Source organism: Lathamus discolor, chromosome 3 (genome assembly GCF_037157495.1).
Source record: "Lathamus discolor isolate bLatDis1 chromosome 3, bLatDis1.hap1, whole genome shotgun sequence".
In the NCBI taxonomy this organism is placed as follows: Eukaryota; Metazoa; Chordata; class Aves; order Psittaciformes; family Psittacidae; genus Lathamus; species Lathamus discolor.
Window position 1 is genome coordinate 30,374,300 of NC_088886.1, and position 24,378 is coordinate 30,398,677.

At 44.2% G+C, this 24,378-nt stretch overlaps 2 protein-coding genes across 10 annotated transcripts in view; both read left to right on the forward strand.

The window, feature by feature from the left end:
- Positions 1-560, forward strand: part of MCF2L2 (MCF.2 cell line derived transforming sequence-like 2) — a 180,727-nt gene extending 180,167 nt beyond the window's left edge. For all 8 annotated transcript variants that reach the window (XM_065674463.1, XM_065674466.1, XM_065674462.1 and 5 more), the window contains one exon: positions 376-560. In XM_065674463.1, coding sequence (XP_065530535.1) covers positions 376-476 — 101 coding nt within the window. In that variant the 3' untranslated portion in view covers positions 477-560. The remainder of the gene's footprint in view (positions 1-375) is intronic.
- The window catches only part of LAMP3 (lysosomal associated membrane protein 3), a 33,206-nt gene continuing 9,325 nt past the window's right edge, over positions 498-24,378 (forward strand). For both annotated transcript variants that reach the window (XM_065674473.1, XM_065674472.1), the window contains exons 1-6: positions 498-3,068; positions 6,737-6,948; positions 10,587-11,377; positions 12,706-12,828; positions 15,575-15,632; positions 17,520-17,687. In XM_065674473.1, coding sequence (XP_065530545.1) covers positions 6,903-6,948; positions 10,587-11,377; positions 12,706-12,828; positions 15,575-15,632; positions 17,520-17,687 — 1,186 coding nt within the window. In that variant the 5' untranslated portion in view covers positions 498-3,068; positions 6,737-6,902. The remainder of the gene's footprint in view (positions 3,069-6,736; positions 6,949-10,586; positions 11,378-12,705; positions 12,829-15,574; positions 15,633-17,519; positions 17,688-24,378) is intronic.

The window sequence follows — 24,378 nt, forward strand, 5'->3', positions numbered from 1 at the left end:
TTAAGCAGTTTGTTGAAGTGGAAAAAACATTTCTGAAAGTTAACCAGGGTTCTTTGCTGTGCTTTAAAGGGAGTTTGGTAATTGTTGCTCCTTCACTTCCAAAGCAGGTCAGTTCTGTCTTTACCCTCAGTGCCTGACTGTGTCTTTTCATTTCTTTGACGTGTGTAATGCTTCAAAGGAAAAATAAAGCCATACACACATTACAGTTAGTTATAAGCCAAAATAACCTCCATTGCCTTTAGTGAAGGAATTAGGAGAGCAGTGGAATTGTGATTATTTATTTTTTATTTCATGTTTTTAACAATAAACCTCAAGACTGTAGATGGGATGTCCTTTAGACAAATTATATGATAATGCCCATATCTTCCTTTTCAGACATGTACAATGATTCCTGCAGTACAGCCTCAGTAGAATCAGACACCAAGGAGAGCGAGGTGGCCAAAAGCTTCCCAGCAGAACAGAAGGCTGGCAGCTGAACAGCAGGACCATCCTTCCTCAGGACCTCATCCATCTCTCTTTAATTTTGGGTGGACACTGGATTAAAGTTGCCTTTCTCACAAGCTCTGAGGTTCATCATTCACTAAAACATTATCAGCATGAACATTTGAGAACAATGCTGTCCACCTGGCAAGCTGGGAAACACAACCTTAAAATGAGCATTAAACATCCAAAAAGGATTGAAACCCAATTCTCAGTATTAGAGGAGAAAAATCCTTCTCACATTGATTATCAAACTGTTTCAGAAGATGTAGCCTAAATTAGGTCAACAGCAGAGCTGAAGAGTTACTATGCACACACCTTTTGGCAACTTCACTTGAACACCAAGTTACTGCAGAAGGGCACATGCATGGTGATGAGTTCTTGCTCTACCATGGGGTTGCCTGGAGGTTTTTCTGTTTGCTGGCCTCTGGCTGTGCCTTCCCCATCCTCCTTAATTCCAGCTGATACATCACAAATGTGCCCTTTTTGCTGATGGTCAACACCAAAACCATCCCATTTTAGGTGGTTGTGGTAAGGAAACTTCTGACTTTGACCATCAGAGAGGTTTCGTGCAGCAATGATATGGCTGCTTCTGGAATGGCACAGCAAATGACCTGATGCATAGAGAATTGTGTTGGAATGATACAGATAGCAACTCCTGGCTATGAGATGGAGGTGCAGGACTTAGGGAAGCAAAGATGTGTAACAGCTACTGTGACACAGAACATTTGAACTCTTTACAGTATAAGTCATACCCCTCCCCCGTCTGCAGTCTGTGGTTGCTGGATCACAATCCTTTGCATTTGGTGCCGAGAATTCAATTGAACACCATTTTATGTCGTATGTTTGATTAGACTGCATGCTTTCTTTGTGTGCTGCGCTATGGAGTAGATAGGTTTCATCCCCCATTTGGAAGATACTTTAGCATTGCAAATAGGCAGTGAGCATTAGATGCTCCAGGGAGTGGGTAGATTATTGTTAAATACTTCTTTCCAGGACATTTGATTAAAAGACTACCAAATCTCTGCCATAAGGCTGTAATGTATAATATAAAATGATCACAGATGTTATTATTCCTCTATAAGCCATTAGCTCATTTAGAGTAGCTGTTAAGGCATGAAAGGGTTTTGATGGTAATTGGGTCTTAGGTCCCACAAAAGCTGCTAATAATTTAGTAAAGAGAAGTATTGACTAAGGGTTGTAAACAGGCAAAGATCAGCCTGGTAAAAATTACCCTAGAAGCTCAAGAGTGAGTGATTGGCTTTCACTATTAGTTATTTTTGGTTTAATACTGAGACTAGTGGTGCTCTATGTAAATAACAAAAAGGATGAAAGCACTAAAAATAGAGATGACGCAAAACCAAAACCCACTCTTTAGTATCTGAGCCTCTGAGCAAGTTGTAGGGCTCAGTATCATTACTATGATTTTTTCAGGGACCTGCATGCTTTTCCCTGTGTCTCTGGAGGCTGGCATTGCAAATATCTTAGTGTATGAGTCAGGATAGCTGTGAAGAAGGTAGATAGTCCCATTCAAGAAAAAGCCTTACAGCAGGTAAAGGCTTACTCAGATTTTGTTTGCCTGTGAAGGCTTGTTGGTCAATTATGAGTTGTATTGTGGTGGTTAATTCCCACGGTTCTTCTAACCCTCAGTATCGAAATTCTGTGATTTCTGACATTTTTTTCATGACTAAAGGGCCTGAGAGTTCTGTACCCTTTTGGAAGCTAATTTTGTCCTACAGGCATATGAGCTTGTCTGATGTGTGTTGGTTACTTACCTTAAAAATTACACATAGCCTCTCAGGAGCATGAATCCTATTAGTCTCCTGTAGTCATGACCATCTTGAGGGAAGAATTGATTCCTTTCAGTCCCCTAAGGAAATATGCAGTGATGTTTTCTTGCAGTGCAGTTACTTTATGATCTCCCCAAAATGAGTTCATTTTGGTTTCTGTATTGCTTTGAGTAATTTTTGCATGACCTGATAACAGTGCTTCTGTCTACACCTGCCCTAAGCATAGAAGAGGAAATGGGCAGGGAGCTTTGACTGAACATTGATAAATATAGTAAGCTTGTGTATGTATGTGAGAGAGAAAGATAGGGAAGGGTTACCATGGGTATATGGAACTGCCAAAACTAGGACTTGTGACATTGCTGACAGATGGATAGATGCAAACCTGCACTTTGGAGTTTCTTTACAGGAATCTCATTCTAATGATGTGAAATGGCAGTGGGAAGGCTCTGTTTGAACAGGAAATGGAAAATCAGGTATTGCTGGTCCATTTCCCAGCTCTGTTGTGTGCAGGGTGACAGTGTGCTAGTCCTATATCCCTGATGCCTCAATATCTTCCTAAAATTGGAAAAAAAATGGAGCTATTTGATTGAATTATGATGCTAAATTTTAGCATGTGTTCAAAAATCAGGGACCCTCCAGGGGAAAGCAAAACATTCAACCCCATATGTCCTGCTGTACCCTCCATGAGTGTCAGTAGTGGTATCCTGTGAGGCACCCTAGAGCTTGAACAGGGAAGACAATTGCTACAGAAATGTATCCTGTCACCCAACTCACCATCTCGTCATGTCAACTGCAAAGGTAAGGGTTGGATTATAACAGTTTTCCTCCCTGCTTTGCTTTTGAAAACAGTTTGGGGTTTGGTTTGTTGGATTTTTATTTTTTTTCCCTCCCAAAATCTTGTGGTTTGTCCTGTTTGACCAGAGTTTGAGTCACTTCTGCACCATGAATATCCTGAGGATGACAAGTAACTCACTGCTCCATGGCTGTGGGCAGCAGTGGCACAGCATGCTGGCTCTCAGTGGCCTTTGAGAGCGGGTTGTATCACAGCTATCCTTGGACACTACTGAACCTGAGCAGGGAGCCCACAACCACTAGTTGTGTCTTAAACCTTCCTGCAATGCCAGTGAGCCAGAGGCTGTTTCTGTCTGTTTCTGTCTCCACATTCCAAGCTCAGACCATTCTGCAATCGCGGCAGCTGCTGCTGAGGAGTAACCCAGGTACTTTGCCTGGTTGATGCCTTTGGTGCAGATGTCAGTGCCACACTGCTGGCTTTGTGTTTTTCAAGAATGAAGTTCCATGACGGACCAGGCTGCTGACAAGTCTGAGAACAGCCAACAAGAAGTAACCCTCTGGCTTTGCTGATGAGACAAAATGGGGTTTGATTTTTTTTTTCTTTCTTTTAATTAGTAGATGGGGTAGTCTTTTAATTACTGTATTTCTGTCAAGCAAGGCGATAATTAAGGGAATGACTCTTCATGTACGGCCTAGAATATGATTTGATGATGTCTAGCAAGACTAATGTGTGCATTAAGGTGTACTTATCCTGTATGTAGGTCTTTGACACCACAATTTTCAGGTAGATAGACCTAAAAGTCATAGTTTTCAAATATGGATTTCATTTCAGTGTTTGGTGAAGATGAGAGTGAACAGAAGATCATTTAAAAGTAATGGTTGCTACTAAGCTTCAGCTGTAGAAGAGAAAATGTCCAAGGTGTATCTCTGCTGTAGCAGGACTCATGGTGGAGCATTGTACCCTTGCTGCTTGACCAGTGAGTCCCTGCCTGCTGCCTGGTTGTTCTCTCTGGGTTGAACTAGTGAGACCTGCCCTCAGGGCTGAGGTTTTGATTTGGATTTCCTCCCTCTGCTCTGCTGCCATCTTCTGTGAAACTTTTAAAACTTCACAACCTCAAAACTGCCTCTGCTCAGCTGGGTGTAGACTCCTTCCTTGTGTGCTGTAATGACAAACAGGTAGATGGGCAGTTGCCATGATACACAAGTCTTGCTTTTAGTAAGCCACACTAAACTCTAATGAGGCCTGACCCTCTCCTCCTCTTCCGTCTAACCCCACTGGGTGGAGAATCAGACCAATGGTCATTGTCTTGATCATAAATGGCTGTGGCCAAACCACATCTGAACACTGGCTTTTCTTGCCAGTGGCAACAAAGCTGTGTGTATGTCTTATATTCTGGTTGTGTATGTGATGGAAAGCCATTTTATTACTCATAGTTTTCTTAGACTCTTGAGATTTCAAACAGGATTGGGTATGAGGAAGGCCATGCACTTCCTTTCCAGAAATACTCAGCTTCAAATATGTATATGATTAGAAATATATAATAAGAATAATAATAAAAAAGAGCCAAATTGTGTATTTCTTCTTGCAGCTGGAGCTGAAATAGCTGCTAAGATTTCTTCTCCCCAGCTAAGTGGTTTTTTTTCTGACATCTTTTCATGGTGTTGATAATGATGTATTTGTATATTGTGACTGATGAGAGATAATCAGACAGGGAAAGAGCACAGAATTACCTGGTCTTTTTTCCCAGTCAAGACAGAATGTATGAATTTATTACAAGAAAAAATAGTGCAAATGAACTTCCTGTCACCAGGCCATTCTGACCTGTGTAAAACCACACGTTGTTTGAAATTTATAAAAATTATAACTAGTACAAAACATTGTGGTTGGTGTCTCTATCTGAAGTAAAAAGTCACTTTGCTTTCTATTCAAAATAAATGAGTGTCATAAAGGCACATCATCGTGGCTGAAAAAAACCCACACATCTATCCACTATAACTGTATTTGTCCAACACACATGTCACAAAAGGCACAGTGTTTTTTTCCTGTTACCCATGTCCCTTAGTCATGTTCCTGAATCCCTGAGGCTATTAGGAGAGTGCAAAGGTTCACACAGTTCAGTGCTGCACGTGCTAATGCTGCAGCCAGAAGGAAAGGAAGTTGTAGGATAACTTATAAGATCTCTGCATACCTTTGGCTACCAGTGTTTTATTAGGGAGTGCTGGTTGACCCAAATGCATGTTGTGGATCATGTAGAAGGACAAGCAAGTAAAAATGGGAATGTAAAACCGTAATGCAAATAGAGAAAAATGCATTTGAACTAATTTCATCCAATACCCAGGTTTCTGGGATCAAACTTCAGTTCACTTGAGTTTTCAAGTCATCGGCTGTATCATGTTACTGCAGTGCAATATTGGTATGAGCAAATGAAGACTTAGGACCACATCAGATCCCATGTGTGGGTCTTGCTCTGTTCCTGTTGTGGTTTAAGTCCAGCCATGCAGCCTCTCTCTCACTCTCCCCCTTCCTCCCCCAGCTCCCGGAGGGATGGGGAGGAGAATTGAAAGAATGTAACTCCCACAGGTTGAGATAAGAACAGCCCAGTAACTAAGGTATAACACAAATCACTGCTGCTACCACCAATGATAATAATGATAAAGGAAATAACAAGGGAAGAGAATACAACACCTCACCAACCGATACCTAGCCTGTCCCAGCAGTGAACCAGCCCTTCCAGGTAACTTCCAGTTACATCCTGAGCATGACGTGCTGTGGTATGGAATACCTCTTTGGTCAGTTCGGGTCAGGTGTCCTGTCTTTGCTTCCTCCCGGCTTCCCCTCCTCCCTGGCAGAACATGAGGCTCAGAAAGTCCTTGGTCAGACTAAAACATTTGAGCAGTAACTAAAAACATCGGTGTTATCGGTGCTGCTTCCAGGTGAAAGTCAAAACCACAGTGCTGCACCAGCTACTAAGAAGGAGAAAAATGACTGCTACTGCTGAACCCAGGACAGTTCCCCACACCAAGCAGTCCCCATGGCAAAGGCTGAGGGCTGGAAATCCAGCCACACACATGAGCAGGTGTAACATTCTCCAGCTGCAGATCTCTGGTGCACAGCTACACATGCTGGGACCTGCCTGTGCAGAGCCTGTCCCAGCTTGGCATGGTTTTCAGGGGGCACTTCATGGGTCATAGGTGGGGCATTGCTATTTGCCAAGGAGTGTGTTTGGATGTAAGACTAATGGTGGGTCACCACAGCTGATACACCTTCTACAAGCTTAGCCCCTGGAGCAGGGTTGAACCAGACAGCAAAGGCTGCTGACAGTCCCTAGCTGGGACCAGAGGGCTTTGCTGTGCCTTGTCTTGCTTTTAGCAGGTGCTCTGTGGAGTTGGTATAGGATCCTACCTCTCCCTTCTGTGCCCTAATATAGAAGAAGGAGTTTGGCCCTAAGGAAAGTACTTTTTAAAAAGAACACAGGAAAAGCACAGATTTACAGGTTGTACCCTTCCACTGGGGCACAGCTGCAGTCTGTACCAGGTTATGAAACCGGAGAGAGGTGCATGAAGCTTTATGTGGCAGCTAGAGAGTGAGAGCCTGTCCTCCCCCCCATTAGCCCCGTTAGCAGTCCCTTCTGTTTTCACTTCCTGTCCTAACCATAATTTATTTTCTTCTGCAGTAGTTTACAGATGAGAGGCACGGTCTCCCTCTCTCTCCCCACCTCCTTTGCAGCCATGTGACTGAGCACTCCCTGCACCAAGTGAAACTTTCCAGTCCCCAGGAAACCTTGATCTCCTTTCTATTCGCTCCACAGTGAGAAGCAGCATCTCTCAAACCTGTTGGCCATGGGGAGGAGCACATGGCAACGCATCTTGCTAACCTTCACCTGTGGTGAGTAATATCCTCCACCATTTCTATGAGGAAAATGAGGTAGACTGTGCTGGCTTTGTTTCCTTGCAGTCAGGACAGCACCTAACAGACTGAAAACTTTAAACAGTTTTGTTGCTAGCACTAAGGGCTTTTAGTAAAGTCCCACTGCTAAGAAATAAGTAGAAATACATTCCATTGCAGCTGGTATAGTTGGTCAGATATTTTCCTGTGAATTTTCCCTTGCAGTCTGTGGTGACAAACTCTGACTGTGTGATGGAGTGAGTTCAAAATAGTATAGAGGCAGACTTTTTTGGGCTTGCTTTTCTTAATTAAAAATTATTTCCAGACCAGCAGAACTGACAAGCAGAATAAGAACTATGGAAGTGCTGCTTGAGTAATTTGCCTGCATTGCAAGATGCAATGATCAAGAGTGAGGTAGAGGCTTGGAAAAGGCAGGCTGGGGCTTATTTCAGTGACAAACCACATCACAGTCACCCTCCAATCCTTAGCGCTGCTCTGTGAATCTGTGGAGCCAGCCTGACGAAGGATGTGACCCAGCATGTGAAGGCAGCCCTCAGCACCCACAGCAGTACAAGATCTGCCAGATTAAGAAAGACAGAGCGTGACTTAATCTGTGTAATGGCTAAAGGTTTGAGCCCACTGGTGGGGCACTGGATTTCTGCAGACGGCTTTGCCATTGGCACACAGGGATCACATAAGTAACAACTTCTGTCCCCCTCCCAGTGCAGTGAACAGGGAAACATCTCAGGGACTCAAACATAAGCACCTCATGCTGTTATCTGCTCTGCTTTCCTCCAACCACTTCATAGACAGTCTGTTGAAGTAGCTTCCAAACGCATACATGAAAGGAGAGCAAGATCAGACTGAGGAAGTAACACTAATAACTCGGGGTCAACAAGGAGCTTTTTGACCAGAAAGAGCTTGCTTCCTCAGCTCCTTATCCATTTTTTAATCATTCCTTGCAAAGTTCTATTAATGCCACAAAGTCAAGTCTTTCTGTGCAGATAGGGAATTACACATAATCAGAGTTTAAGGGATAAAGGTCTAATGGGTTGGATGCTTAAGAAATGGCTCCTGTGTTAAAGGGAAACTGACAGTACTGAAACCTCTCAGGAAATCTTGGGGCTTTTTCAGTTCCTCAGACACTCAGATCAAAGCAGATTGTGCTGGTGAGAGTGTTTTCTGTGATTGTATGAGCTGGATCAGGTTTTTGTGCCCACACAAAACCAGCCAGCTAAACATGGGCATTTCTTCTGGGCAGCATAAAGCGGAACAAACCCACTGGGTGGCTGAGCAGCAGGAGCATGAGGTTAGACAAGAAGGGGAAAAAGTCCTCTGAATTTTTTCACCCACTCCTTTACAGGACAGCAGGCTGAGAAATGTCACAGCCAGATCCTGGCATCGAGTGCTCCACTTTCCACTGAAAGCCTGGGAGCAGAGCACCATTATTCATTTGCTGGCATTGTCTAAAATTTGTCACCAAAGCACAAAAATGGGGGCTCCAGGCGCAGACTGGGAACAGTGAATCTCCAAGAGCTGCCCTGACCCTTTTCTGAGGGGCTTATTCTGGAGCATCACATGCAAACAGACTTGCTGGGCTGAAACACAGCCCTCGGCATTTGTAGCTCTCATCTTCGAAGCCAAGGTGTGAGGAGGAGATTGCAGCTTTCTCCAGGAAGTCAAACCCCAGGGAGCATGTGTCCCTTGAGCAAAATGTTTGTTGTGTGACGTTTTGAACTGGATTCATGGAAAAAAAAACCAAACCAAAACCAAACTGGGGAGATTAACTGCATCTGGGATGCAGAGCTGCGAGTATTTGTTGTTCTTTAATGGCAGAGCAGTGAAAGGGGCTGGGGATGGAGAGCTGTTCAGGTGGCTTCTTCACTGAGATGTTCCAGGCTTCCTGAGAGGCAAGGCTACAGTGATGAGGGTGCCATGGTGAAGACTTCCAGACCTTAGCAGGAGGGTAGGACTGGCACTCCACGGGCCCACCTGCCCCTTCACTCAGCAGAGCTACCCAACTACCTCCGACAGCTACCCAGGAAGAGCAAAGATCATTAGGAGCAACCAGAGAACAGTCAACAATTGTCACCTATCCCTGGGAGCTTGTGTGGCTGAATGCCTCTTGAGAAGATGACCCAGGCCAACAGGTTTAGCAATGTGACTGTGCCCTGACGGAAACTCCAAATGCCTGAGAGCTGTGGGAGGCTGGAGGAGCTGGCAGGTCACCTGGTGACCATGAGCTATGGGCCACTCCAAAGACATTTCTGACTTTAGTCCTCAGTGACCCTATCAGGCTGAATGTTTCTGTAATGAAAAATAGGTTGAAATGATCTTTTGGGGAAAATAAAGTTTCATTTAAAAGCTGGGGCTGGCATCCCAGTGAAATAACATATCTCTCCCTGTCTGTAAGAGAAGTGTTATCTGGTCAGTAATCGAAACCAATCTGTTGAGTAAAAAGCTAAGAAGTACTGACTATTTAAGACAGGTAAATTTAAAGGTAATTTATTGTGCAGGCTTACAGGGGGGAAAAAAGTGAAAATGGCAACTTCTTTTTTGTTTTTATTGTGGTAACACATTCAGCTGTGGCTGCCTATGGCTGGTATATGGCAACTGCTCTGGTTTCCCACCAGCACACAGAGAAAGAGGGAAGTTATCTGCTTTTCAGCTCTGCCATAAGGTGTGGTAAAGACTAAAGGAAAGTGAAAAAAAGAACTAAAGTGTCATATGAATTATGGCATTTTTAGGTTCCTTCTGATAACATTTGCAATCAGGGGAATCTGTCCTGTTGTTTCTCTGTCTTTTCAACTGTACCGGGTTGCACTACTTTGATGATAGCAGCTGCACTGGCTGTCAAGTTTCTTACAGCACAGGTCCCTTCTCTCTCGAAAACAGAGAATTCATCTCTGTCCTCAAGCTAATTTAAAAAAGCATTTAACTACACCTGAAGCTTCATGCACATCAGTGAATTCATATAAATCAGTGATTTATGATTTCTTTTAGCTTGACTTTGTCTTTACAGGGTCTTCTTGCATATTTATAAAGTGTTGTAGCCAGGCCAGCTTGAACAAAACCAGAAGCAAATCTGGAATTTCCTAGTCTCCCAGACCAGTTTCCCAGACTATTGTGAATCACTGTAAGGCCATTACACTGCCTCTCTTCCTTCACGCATAAAAAATGTCCCGTTTCCCCATGCTTTGTTGGTAAGTAACCAACCACGCTTTCCCCTGTTACACACACTTCATCTGCCTTTGATCCTAATAATTTTCTTCTAGCAAACCTTACTGTACTACTGCCTGCAAGAGAATTCTTGTGCTGTCTGGGGATTGTGTAAGGTCTGCTCACACCTCTGGCATCTTTTGGCTTCTTCAGCCATAACAGTAGTGCAGGGATCTGGGAGCCAATGTGCTTCACTGCAGTGGGTTTATTCAGAAGTGTGAAGATTGGGAAAGTGTTGAAAAGTTATAGATAGTCCTACAGCATGTCTGCTTTTACTCTCCTATCATGACTGAAGCCAAATGAAGAATTAAATCATACTGGCCATTTGATAGCAAATTCAATGCAATTATGTTGTAGGTATCAGCAGAAATGTTAAACATAAAGGTTTTCAGACTACTGACTTACTTGTTTCTTTGCAGCATTTTCCTCCTGCTTTGCTGAAGTGGCCTCAGGGGTCAAGGTGTCTCCAGAAACTATATCCTTCCCACATACAGCTACTTCTCAGCCACAACCCCGTCATCATTCTTCATCCCATCAAGGTACCACAGTTCATTTTAACAGCACAGGCTCTCTTAAAACAACATCCATGAGCCATAGAACAACTGTGCAGACAACAGACCAGCGCCAGATAACAACAGCACCAGGCCATCACATGACAGACCAGGCAGCAGCAACCACTTCTCAAGTGATCAACCAGGAATCTCCCATGGTGGTATCCACAGTATCAGCAGACAACACAACTGCAGCCGGTCAGATTACAACCCAGGCAATGGAAACAGTTACACTTGTAGTGAAGAATGCAACCATACACCCTGTGTCCTCCACCAAGGAAGACAGACCATGTGTGAGCACACAAATAACAGCAGCAGCAGCCACAAACACAGCCATAAAACATACAACACCAAACACACAAATGACAGCTACTGCCATAAATACTACAGCCGCCACCATGCAAACTGTAAAGACCACCACAGGATCTGGAAATCAAACAACACTACCTGAAAGTTCAATAGCCCCAGCCATGACAAATGCAACAACCGTTCATCCAGGGACTAAAACAGCCATCCCATCTACTATGATGACAGCAAGACCCACTCTTGCACCTCAGCCTTCTCCCATCCCCACTGGCACATACACCATTTCCAGTGGGAACAGGACCTGCATCAAAGCAGTCATGGGTTTGCAGCTGATGGCTCAAAATGCACAGAAGGTGAGGTAGAAGCACTACGAGGCTGAGCTTTGTAATGACTTAACTACAAAGTTTCTTCTTTAGCTGGAATTGATTCTTTTCAAAGCAATTTTCAGAAGGTAGCTTGTATGATAAAAATAAGTGGTCTGCTACCAGTCTAAGGCCTTTCTGTGCCACAGCATCTTGGTTCCTGCGCTTTGGCTTTTATGATGATGTCAGTGGGTCATATGGGTGCTTTCTTATTTCACTGATGTATGTGCAGTAGCAGTACTGGGGGAGTAGATCAGCCTTCTATTATTTGTGTTTTCTGGAATGGGAGACTAGTTAAAATCTGAGTTGACTTTGGTGAAGAGCTTGACATTGTGAGTTGCAACAAAAGCAAGAAATTATCAGTTCACAGACTTGGATCCAGGGATGGGTTGCCCTGGTACTGGCACATGAAGATTTTGGGATCACAGGAACTGCCAGGCTGGACAGGAGCAGGGGTGCTGGGCAGCTGGTACCTTCTCTTAGCAGTGGTGAATGGCATGAATAGTCCAGCAGAAGATGTCATAAAACCTGAAAGTGTGATTATATCACTCAGACTTTGGTTTTGTAGCCTCCATTAATACAATATGTGGGGTTACAGCCTCAGGCTCTGAAGTTCATATGCCTTGGGCCAAACCCATTACATGTTTGGGGTTTGAAAGTTTCTTACATGTCTAATATTGTTAAAAGTAATTTTCATCCCTCTTCATGACAGAAGCCAGACAAGAAAGCATGACTCCCAACCTCACCAGACCATGGTGAGATGCTTATTACAAAAGAAAGGTGTGTTTGAGATGAAACTGAAGGAGCCAAACTGTATTCAGGGCTGCAGATCTTTCCTTTCAGACTACAGTGTGGGTTGGCAGATGCTAGAGATGAACTATGCAGGACATAAAGAAGAGAACAGCTAGATATGAGGAGCAACACATGTCAAAGGCAATTAAACCCTTATCCGTTTCTGTCTTGATCTTTCCTCTGCCTTCACACACAATTTCCCACTTCTCTCTCTCTTTAAATTACCACTGGCACTCATCTGACCCTGCTCTGAATTGTATCAGTTCACTGAATGAGCAGAAAACTATTACTTTCTGCTATCTTACACACTGGAACAGGTTGGTGATGTGTCAGACAAGTGCTAGTGCTGGTTCAGGAGCGGGGAGCAACCCTGGCAGACAGCAATTAGGCTGCTACCACCACTGGCCTGTTCATTCAGCCCCAGAGCCTGTCTGGGGGGGAAAAAATGCTGCTATAAGTATCTTTTTCTTATTAATCTTCCCCTCTCCTCTTCATCAGCAGCCCTGCAATGTCTCTTCTCTCCACAGAAGCACATGGAGTACGTGACTGTCAACCCCAATGCGACGCAGACATTTGGAAGCTGTGGGATGGTGCAGTCTGAGCTGAACATAACTTTCAGTGGAGGGTTTGTTAACTTCACCTTTGTAAAGGTAATTGTTGCATTTAGAGAGAAGGAGTGTTTAGGATTGGGGAGGTGGAGTTTAGACAGCCTTTAAACCAGTTTGCACTGTGTGAAAGGCATTTCATCTATCTCTATGCTAGTCTTGACCTGTATATAAGGCACCTGTCCTTCCCAAGAGGCTAGAGTCACAGAACCACGGAGTAATTCAGGTTGGAAAAGACTTCTGGAGGCCACCTGATCCAAACCCCTGCTCAGAGCAGGGCTAACTTCAACGTTAAATTGTGTCTCGTCTAGTTGAACTTTCAGTTTGGAAAGGTTCATATATGCAATGAAGGGTAAGTACAGTGCCTTGCCATCCTCTGATAGAAAGTGCTGTTTGAATTGGAGCGGAACAGAGGGGGAACAGGTTTGGGACTGTAGTCCTTGCAGATGACTAAGGTATGTGTGTGGGGAACTCTGACTCAAACTATCAAGTTGCTCTTCTAAAATGGCGTCTCAAGGACCACTTGAATACAGGTGAGGTTAGTCATTTGCTTCCCATAAATGCCAGGTATCACATCTGCCCAGCCAAAAGCCAGCTGTGGTTGCTAAATTGAAAGGGCAATCTGTGCAGTTGTAAGTGTCAAGGAGTCACAGCCTATCCACAGCTGAAAGGGACTAATGTTAGCTAATTTCTCAGTGGAAAATTCCAAACAAGTGAACTACAACAGCAAAATTGTAGATAAGTGCCCTCAAAATGTACCACACCAAGGAGACTTATAAGTACACAGAGAAACTTGGGCAAGAGAGAGTCCCTACTTACATGGTAGGAAAGCAAGCTTTCTTTTTGACATTGTGTCTGTTGGTACCATGTTCCCCACTGGGACTGCATCATACGTGGATGAGGCTTTAACATAAGCTACCAAAAGTGCTATTGCTGTTTTGGTAACCACAGGAGAAAATGGCTGTGTGCAGCCATACTCTTGCTTCCTCAGACATTTGCATGGTTTACACATTTTGGGAGGCAGTGAGCAGTACTATTTAACTGAAAGCTAATATGTCTGGGTGGTAATGCCAGCAGAGCTAACAACAGAAATTAATACTATGTATAGAGTTACTAATGGGCAGGGAGGAATACAGTGTGGTTTGGATCCCATCAAACTGTAAATGAATGTTACATGCAGTAAGGCCATGTCCTGGAGCTCCATAGCAGTTCAGAGCTGTATTTGGCCATCAATGCTGATCTGTGTCCTTCAATTAAACAAGCCAAAATGTCAATCTTACAGCCTGGTTCCAAGCCCAAATTAATGACAATTAAGTACAAGTGCTTAATTAGTCTTTTCCATAGAAAATCCAAGAGACAATAGCAAATTACACCACTCCTGAGTCATTAATGCTTGAGAAGAGAAAAGGTTTTGGTTAACAGTCATCTTGATTTTAGTTTATGGCAGAGTGTTTTCTAAAAGCTACAAAGGAAAAGTGAGGTAAAAAATCAAGGAGCTGTTTTAAAACAAAGGATCAGTTCAGACCGTAAGTGTTTGCTTTAAATGTATGCTTCCTGCAACAAGGCGAGCATTTTCTGTGTTACAAGGATCCTTAGAAAAAGTCCGATGATTCAAGTACCCATGAAAGCCTCAGCTTGCAGCAATGCTAAGGAGAGTGACGTGAACCTTAAGGAGATACTTGACCTGTCTTGCCCTGAAAAAGGTGGTTGTTGGCACAGAATTAGACAATCCGCCCTTCACTTAAAGATAAGCCTCAAGAGAAGAGCAGGGCCCTCCTCAAACTTCTTTGAAATCCAAGTTAATATGAAATAATTTCGCTGCTGGTTTTTATGTGTTTGGCCTCCACAGCCTCTCTAACCACTTTGAACCAGGAGTGCTCCCACCGTGGCACTTCTGATTTTCACAGGTGAAAGAGGAGCTGGATCAGGCCACAGGGCTGGGGTGCTGGTGCAGGGTAGCAGGAGGTGAGAGGCTGGCTCAGTACTCACTGTTGCAGCTGCCTTTTGCAAAGAACTTGAAAAAAGGAAGTTTTGTAACCAACCCACAAGACGTGAAGTAGGAGCAGGTGTTTTCCCCAAGCCAAGTTACTAACTGTGGCCAAACAGAGCTGCCACCAAAAAAAGGGTAATATTTAACCTCACCTTTTTATTCCTTTAAGTAGGAGTATTACTGAGAACACAGAAGCTCTTTTGCTTTCTGCAGTTTGCTCATGCAAAGGGCATCTACGCATCAAGTGCTCTGCAGCACTGGGAGTCCCGAGTCTTTCTGAAGGTGCGGGCTTAGGTCCTGCAAGCAGTCAGACTGCAGGTCAGCATGGATTCATTCAGTGCAGGATCACTCAGGAGAGCACTGTAGTGACTCTCAGTAAAGCAGAACAGGTGAATAAAAATAAAATGTCCTTATAACATACCTGTTAATTTGTGCAATGTATACTATTTGTTTAACTCCCTCCTACTTTTGGTTGCCACAAGTGTCACGCAATTGTCTAGCTTTAGTAGTCTGTGTAAACTACACCTGTATGGTTCGGTTTCACTGAACTGAGCAGAGCTGGTGATGTAGCTGAAGGGGCTGCATGACACCAGCTTCTTAGCTACTAGATGGAGTGACTTGGAAACAAAAAAGCAACACATCCAGGCAAGTTGGTTCTTGGGTCCTGAAGGTGGAGCTTTAAAATGTGTTTCTTTGGGAAACACTTTGTGACAATTTTGGTGTGGTGAACTGTATTTTTACTTTTTTTTTTCACACAAATATGTGGATGTATTGTGAATAAAGATACATCTTCTTTTGCAGCAAGCTCCAAGCTACTATGTCAGTAAAATTGAGACCAGGTTACAGTCATCTTCTGAAGGTTAGTGATTCTTACATTGTCTTAATTTCATATCAAAGTCTTCTGGGTGTGAGATAGGCTCTTATATCCCTAAAACACTGGATTTTTGCAAATTATGTTTTTTTATCAGGCTTTCAACATGTCATTCACCTAAATCTTATGGTATGAAAATGCAAGAGAAGGAACTAGGATGCAGTTTTATCAGAATCGTTCAATTTTCCTTTTGTCTTCAAAAACTGTCCCTGCCCCACCTCTCTCTGAATAGAGATTACTTGAAACCTAAATTTAATATATAAAACAGCCCTCAAAGATTTTATCTGCAGAACCACAAAAATTCTGTGACTCCAGTTTGGCTGGATGCATCTTTCCAATCTAATAAGCATACTAAATGAATACAGTATCTGGATAACAGAAATGCAGAGCTGGATCCAGATTCCAAATACACCAGTATCAAGAGGAGGCTTGTCTTGATTTTGTAGAAATAAGAGCTGGACCCAGGCTGAGGTTCTTCATCTTGAAATCTTAGACCTTGTCTCTGCTCTTCTCTTTCTTTTCCTGATACAACCCTGCTTCTCACAAGTTGAACAGTCAGGAGCTGCTCCAGTTGTGACATACCAAGAATTGCTAAGAGAATATTGTTTAGGTCAGAGAGAACAATTCTAAGCCATCACCTCAGTTTTTCTCTGACATTAATTTTGCACAAGTTCTTCCCAATATTTCAAATCTGTGACAGGATAACGACTATGTTATTTCACTTCTCCATTTGTTACTCATAAGTATTTGGATTGACTTTTGTCCCTGAAAGAAAAAAAACAAAGCAGGAGCTTGACCAGGTGTGTCCTAATAGCACTGAGCTTTTGGAAGCTCAGTGCCTAGTTTTCTTCTCACTGATGAGTATTTCTATTAACTCAAGTGGAGCCTATTCTGATCTACAGCAATTAAAAGCAAAGCTGATCCAGATGACATGTCTCCTAGGGATGTTCTCAGTCTAAAAGATCAAGAGTTTTCCTGTGCATCGCTAAATGCAAACTGCAGCAAATACAAACTAATCCGCCTAATCATAAGTTTTAAAATCTTCAAATATACTGTGAGTCCTCCCAGTGGTGCTGGCAAGAGCTGTTGCTATCTTTGCCTGCTTGTTACTGCCTCTCTGCCAGATGCTGCCGTTTCACAGACCACCAGCAGTACTTTTGCAGTGAGCAAACCCGTATCTTTTCAGGGATAAAAATCACTGAGCTATCTGTATCAGTACACACTGGTGTACTGGTTTTGACTGAAGGGGACCAAGAGTGTGCTGCATGCTGTTGTGCCAACAGTTTTGCTTGAGATACAGTGATGCGGAGTTGGTAATGTGGATGATTTTGCTTTAAACTGGTATATCTGCTTATAAAGGAGGATATGCATAAAGGATGTGCCTAGGTTATGAGATCTTTTTATGCATTTAATTTGAGCCGTATTTTCCATAAAGTACTGTGACATGGTAAGACATTTAAAAACATATTTAACGCGTAAAGCAATATAGACTAGATATTCCCATGGTATACATGATATATGCATACAGAGATGGTATCTCTGTTTTGTCTAGAAATAGCTGTGCTGGAGACCTAAGACAGATGTCTGTTCCTGTGAGAATCCTAAGCCCTTCTTGCAGACTCAAGTTGTTAAAATATGATTTGAAGAAGCATCTGGAAATTTAACCACCTTTTCAGACCCAAGCTCAGCTGAGTTGGACTCATTTAAACATGGAAGAAATGTAACTGATACTTTAGGGGGGAAACATCCATGCTTTAGTCACATCTGTGACTGCTGCTCTACCAAAGCACCATGGATCCTCCATTTTATCTCAGAAAGATGTTGGTTCCGACAGTTAGTGTGGGTTCTCATTTTATCTGTCTTTATGCCCTCCAGGTATGCTTTACTATGGAGCTATACAAGAGAAGATGTTTACAACAAAGCTGGGGAATTCCTTTAAGTGTGCCAGCAAGCAAACCTTCAATTTGGAGAAGAACTTCCAGCTACTCTTTGTTAATATGCAGCTGCAGGCATTTGATATTGTTGGTAACCAGTTTGGAAAAGGTAAGGAGAAGGATAGCTTTTCCACCCTTCTGGGATTTACATGTCAGCACTCTGGTAGCCTCATAGATATAATCTGTTAGATTATAACCGTACACACACGGTGATCCTGTTAACACCTATAGCACAATCACAACTTTGTAATAGTTTCTAAATAGTGTAACCTGCCTGATACGGTTTTCTCACCCTTTTCTGAATCATTTTCAACATAGTTCTAATACCTATGGAAGATGGAAAAGTACCTTCTCCTCCTGCATTAAGTACCCTCTGTTTCACCTTCTCATTGTTCAGCTCTACAGCCACAATTTTATTCTTCATGCATTTTCTCCCAGAGCAAGCAGAGGTGTGTTCACTACCATTGCAATGCCCAAACCTCTAATACATACGGACCAGCTCAAGGTCACTGTTCTCAATATAGTCAGATTTTATCTATTTTGCAAGGTTCTTGACACTCAGGAAGTCCCACAGCTGCAGCAGCAAAACTGCCAACTCAGAAGGAATATTTGTGAATGCAGGATGATACTTTCAGAGCAGCTGTGTCTAGACATGATGAAATGTGCTTCTGAGGAGGAGCACGATTGGCATGCTCACAGATTCAGAATGAATGTAATGCTCATCTCTGCAATTTGTCCCTTCTTGAACAGCACCACAAAGAGGCAACCGTGTAGCTTAGTAAAAGATGAAGACAGACCAGTATTGACTTCCCTAATCTCTGGATTGCTTCTCTTTCACGGACAGCCCCCTTGTTGTGGGGAAAGGCCTTGTGTGCCCTTGTGAGGTTGGGAGCTATGCTGATGGTGGCATATGCCTCCGGTAGGGTCTCCCATGCCAGACAGGTCTCAACTGAAGGGTCAGACAAAGTGTGTCCATGGGCAGGATGGGCTCACTATCCTTCGGGCAACCATCCTAGGAGAAGGACAACTCTAACTTCAAACCTGGGCAGATGGAGCTTGTTTAGCCCTTCCATCTAAGAGAAGTTTAGCCCTTCTATCTAAGAGAAGGATACTCTAACCAAACCTACGACCCGAGGACTTTGCTGTCACCGTCCAAGCTCGCTAGGCCCTGGCAGATAAACCTCAGGTGTAAAGGGTGGGGCCAGCTCCGCGCACGCTGTGCCTCACCTTAAACATCCACTGCTCAGGCCTGAAGGGTTTACCCACACTTGCAAAGCCCTGTAGCGACAGGGGAGGAACAAAATGGCAGGTGACAAGGTGCACTGGAAGTCACAGCCCCAGCCTTGCATGCAGGCGGTTCAGGACATTGGTCACTCCATAACACCGTTGTCTCCTTTGAGAACTCACACAGAATTAACCTCGAGGAGAAAAGACAACGTAGAAAGAATCATGTCCCGCCTATACCACCCAAGGAGACCTTTCATTCTGCTTTTTGCAACCGGATTTGCCTATCCCACATTGGCCTTTTTAGTCATCAGCACTCTTGTAGTAAGCATGGGTAAAGCCCTTCCCAAATCTTCATTCGCGAAGTCAAGCCATGATGATGGATTGCTTACACTGGGAGAATGTACCGGGGCTCATAACAACTTCTTCCCTACACCTACATCTGGGGCTCCTTCCACAGGGAAATGAGATGTCATCCTTGTTTCTTGTCCAGCGATGCAGCCAGGGCCTGACCAGGCTGAGGGGTCCAGGGCTGCTGGGTGCACCAGGAAACTCCTGTGCCCCACAGTATGGATACTCTCACGGTCTACTGCCATACTTTGAATGAGATGTGTACACATCTACGGGGGTATGATATAATAGGCATCACAGAAACATGGTGGGATGGCTCCTATGACTGGAGTGTTGGAATGGAAGGTTACAGGCTCTTTAGAAAGGACAGGCCTGGCAGGCAGGGAGGGGGAGTTGCCCTTTATGTTAGGGATAGGCTGGAGAGTATGGAACTCTGTCTGGGGGCAGGTGCGCAGTTTACAGAGAGTTTGTGGGTCAGGGTTAAAGGGAAAACAGCTGTGGGAGACATTACTGTGGGGATCTGTTACAGGCAGCCTGATCAAGGAGAACCTGTGGATGAAGCACTCTACAGACAGATAGGAAAAGCCTCACGCTCGCAGGCCCTTGTTCTCATGGGGGATTTCAACCACCCTGACATTTGTTGGAACGATGGCACTGCACGGCACAAGCAATCCAGGAGGTTTCTCTATTGTGTGGAAGACAACTTCCTTCTGCAAGTAATAGAGGAGCTGACAAGGAGAGGTGCCATACTTGACCTTGTGCTCACCAACAGGGAAGGGCTTGTTGAGAATGTGGTACTCCAGGGCAGCCTTGGATGCAGCGATCACGAGATGGTCGAATCTGAGATCCCCAGGACAGTGAGAAGAACGTGCAGCAAGCTCACTGCCCTGGACTGCAAGAGAGCAGACTTTGGCCTCTTCAGGAACCTGCTTAGTAAGGTTCCATGGGATATAGCCCTGGAGGGCAGGGGGGCCCAAGACTGTTGGTTGATATTCAAGGATCACCTGCTACAAGCTCAGGAGTGCTGCATCCCAACTAGAAGGAAGTGCAGCAGGAGGGCCAGGAGACCTCCTTGGATGGATAAGGAGCTGCTGAGGAAAATTCAGAGGAAAAAAGAGGCTTATAAAAAATGGAAGCTAGGACAGGCAGCCTGGGTAGAGTACAGGGATGTTGTCTGGGAAGCTAGGGACCAGGTTAGGAAGGCTAAGGCCCAGTTAGAATTAAACCTAGCCAGGGATGTTAAGGATAACAGGAAGGGATTCTACAGGTACGTAGCAAACAAAAAACAGACTAGGGACAAAGTAGGCCCCCTGAGGAAGCTTTCGGGAGAACTGGCTACACAGGATTTGGAGAAGACTGAGGTTCTGAATGACTTCTTTGCCTCGGTCTTCACTGGCAAAGGCTCTGACTGCACCACCCAAGTCTTAGAAGGCAGGTGCAGGGACTGTGAGAATGAAGACCTTGGGCCCGCTGTAGGAGAGGATCTGGTTCGAGACCATCTTCAAAATCTGAACGCGCACAAGTCCGTGGGACCTGATGGAATCCATCTGCGGGTCCTGAAGGAGCTGGCAAATGAAGTTGCTAAGCCACTGGCCATCATATTTGAAAAATCATGGCAGTCAGGTGAAGTTCCCAACGACTGCAAAAAGGGAAATATAACCCCCATTTTCAAGAAGGGGAAAATGGAAGACCCAGGGAATTACAGACCAGTCAGTCTCACCTCTGTGCCTGGTAGAATCTTGGAGCACATTCTCCTGGAAGGCATGCTAAGGCACATGGAAAACAACAAGGTGCTTGGTGACAGCCAGCATGGCTTCACTAAGGGGAAATCCTGCCTGACCAATTTGGTGGCCTTCTATGATGGGGCTACAGAATTGATGGACAAGGGTAAAGCAGTTGACGTCATCTACCTGGACTTGTGCAAAGCATTTGACACTGTCCCACACCACATCCTTCTCTCTAAATTGGAGAGATATCAATTGGATGGATGGACCACTCCGTGGATAAAGAACTGGCTGGACAGCCGCACACAAAGAGTTGTGGTCAATGGCTCGATGTTCAGCTGGAGACTGGTAACGAGTGGTGTCCCTCAGGGATTGGTGTTGGGACCGGTCTTGTTTAACATCTTCGTCGCTGACGTGGACAGTGGGATTGAGTGCACCCTCAGCAAGTTTGCCGATGACACCAAGCTGTGTGGTCCGGTTGATACACTGGAGGGAAGGGATGCCATCCAGAGGGACCTGGACACGCTTGAGAGGTGGGCTGATGCCAACTTTATGAAGTTCAACCATGACAAGTGCAAGGTCCTACAGCTGTGTTGGAGCAATCCCAGGCACAGCTACAGGTTGGGCAGAGAAGAGATTCAGAACAGCCCTGCAGAGAAGGACTTGGGGGTGTTGGTCGATGAGAAAACGAACATGAGCCGGCTTTAGTGTGCGCTCGCAGCCGAGAAAGCCAACCGTATCCTGGGCTGCATCAAAAGGAGCATGACCAGCAGGTCGAAGGAGGTGATCCTGCCCCTCTGCACTTGTGAGACCTCACCTGGAGTATTCTGTGCAGTTCTGGTGTCCTCAACATAAAAAGGACATGGAACTGCTGGAACAAGTCCAGAGGAGGGCCATGAGGATGATCAGGGGACTGGAGCACCTCCCATATGAAGACAGGCTGAGAAAGTTGGGGCTGTTCAGCCTGGAGAAGAGAAGGCTGCCTGGAGACCTCATAGCAGCCTTCCAGTATCTGAAGGGGGCCTATAGGGATGCTGGGGAGGGACTCTTTGTCAGGGACTGTAGTGACAGGGCAAGGATTAACGGGTTAAAACTTAAACAGAGGAAGTTTAGACTGGATATAAGGAGGAAATTCTTTCCTGTTAGGGTGGTGAGGCACTGGAATGGGTTGCCCAGGGAGGTTGTGAGTGCTCCATCCCTGGTGGTGTTCAAGGCCAGGTTTGATGAAGCCTTGTGTGGGATGGTTTAGTGCGAAGTGTCCCTGCCCATGGCAGGGGATTTGGAACTAGATGATCTTGAGGTCCTTTCCAACCCTAACTATTCTATGATTCTATGATTCTATTCTATGCATGAAAGATCCTACAAAAATCAGAGATGGACTAGATGGGACCCTGCGGTCACTTTCAAACTGTGCATCTTCTCATTTCTGTGACTTCCTCTTAGGGCATTTCCATACAAGAATTCAGGTGGACAGACAAGCTCATCAGCTCTCCAGCCCTTCAGATGCACTAATAAAGCATTCCCTTCTGACATTTGACTTTCAGCATGATTAAAAAATATTGCCCTGTAGTCTTCTTTTTACTTTAGATCTGACTTTTGGCTGAGTTTGGCTCTGTTTGACTGATTCTTTCTTTTGTTAAGTCACCATTTTGGCTGCCTTTTTTACTCTAAGAGGAATATAATAGGAAACAACATTTGGAGCTTTTTGAGACTTCTTTTTTTTTTTTTTCTTTTTTGCATGCTTTTCTTTAAAAGCCACACTGAGAATCCAATCTATGCTCTCATTCTCATCAAGGTCCCTTTGTCAAGGGATAACACTGAGCTGAAACAACTCATGAGATCCTGTCTGGTCCCCACATTCCCATTCAAATTTCTATAGTGAGTGAGTTCACTTACGGCTCTTGGAAGGGCCTCACCTCTAGCAGGGGCAGAGCTTAGAAAGACTCTCTCTTTTCCTCCTCCTCCCCCATCCCAGGGTCAGGCTAATCTCAGCTAATCAGTACCAATACAAAATTAAATTAGTTATGTTCTTAACCAACAGGCTGAGAAAGCAGCTACCACCACTGAAATAATTCCCCAGTGGCCATGAAATGGTTATGAGACTGTTACGTACCTCTGTTGTTTATGCAGATTTGGAAAGATAAAATCATCAGTAATGACTTTTCACCAGCCTCCTCCCTTTGGGTGTCTCAAGACTGCTAGTTTTACTTCTGTTGTTCCTGATTTGCTTATATTTAAAAGGGGAAAAAAAAAAAACCACTAATGATCATTGGTTTTAAGTTCTTTACAATTTTGTACAGGCTGCAGCAGTGTTATTTGTTTGAGTCTGGAAAGCTGTAAAAGCGTCCTCTGAACTACATGCACTTCAGTATATCAGAAACAGTTCCTGGAGTTCATAGCCCAAGGTTTTGTCAAGGCAAAATGGCCAATTCAAACGTGTCCTGCTTTTGCAATACTTAAATGCAAATACTTTTCAGCTCACTTCCTTAACAGCAGGTTACATTAACCAGACAAAGCTTTTAAAAGGCAGCATCTAGTAGAATGCTGGTGCTTCTAGCTTTGGGACATTGCATCATGTGAAATCACCATCCGGATCAGATGGGAGGAGGATGAGATTTTGGGCAGAGCCATGTGGAGGCTCTGGAGCTGTGATGTGATGTCATATATTCCACATGCTCCCTGGGCTAACTGCCCACAATCGGCATAAGGATTCCCACTGGCAAAAAGCCAAGCTAAGCTATGATCTTTGCCAGCATAGTCACCAAAATTAGACAATAACAATAGAGGGTTTTGTCTTAGAATGTTGTTGAAATCTAACTTGGAATAGTCACAGGGAGTGAAAGAGGCAGAGGGTGTTGGATCTCCCTCATAAACTGGATTAATCTCTATTCATCGAGATTCATTCAGCTGGATTCGTTGCTATGCTGGGAAACACTGTGGGGTTCAGCTGATCAAGCTACTCTGCAAACGGCATAGTTTGCTACGCAGGTGCCACTCAAAGCATCATGTTAGAGATCTTGGTTTCCCTGGAGCCCAATGAAGGACCCTTCCTATAGATCAGATGGAAGACACAGGACTGATCCTGTTCTGGGATAACACATTAGTGATCTTTCCCAGACCTTGCCTTCACTCCCAAGGCTACACTTGCTGTATTGTGAATTTGAGATTGATTCTGCCATTGTCACTCAGTAAATATTCTGTTTATATTGGTGACCCAGATGGTGCAGTCTCTTCACAGGAAAGCCGACAATTTACCCCAGTCTGGAAGTTCATTTTTAAGTACTGAGTTTCCATTTAACCAGAAGATGACTTGAATATTCATTTGGGTAGGGACTGGTTGAGAAAGTCAGTATTTTCCCCCTCTGTAGCTAACAGATGTGTTTAGAGTGAATATATCTTTGGATGATTCTTAAAAGATATTATTTGTGTAAAAAAAAAAAAAAAAAAGCATAAACATTCTATGGAAACTTTTCCCGATGTTATCATATGTGCAATAAGATT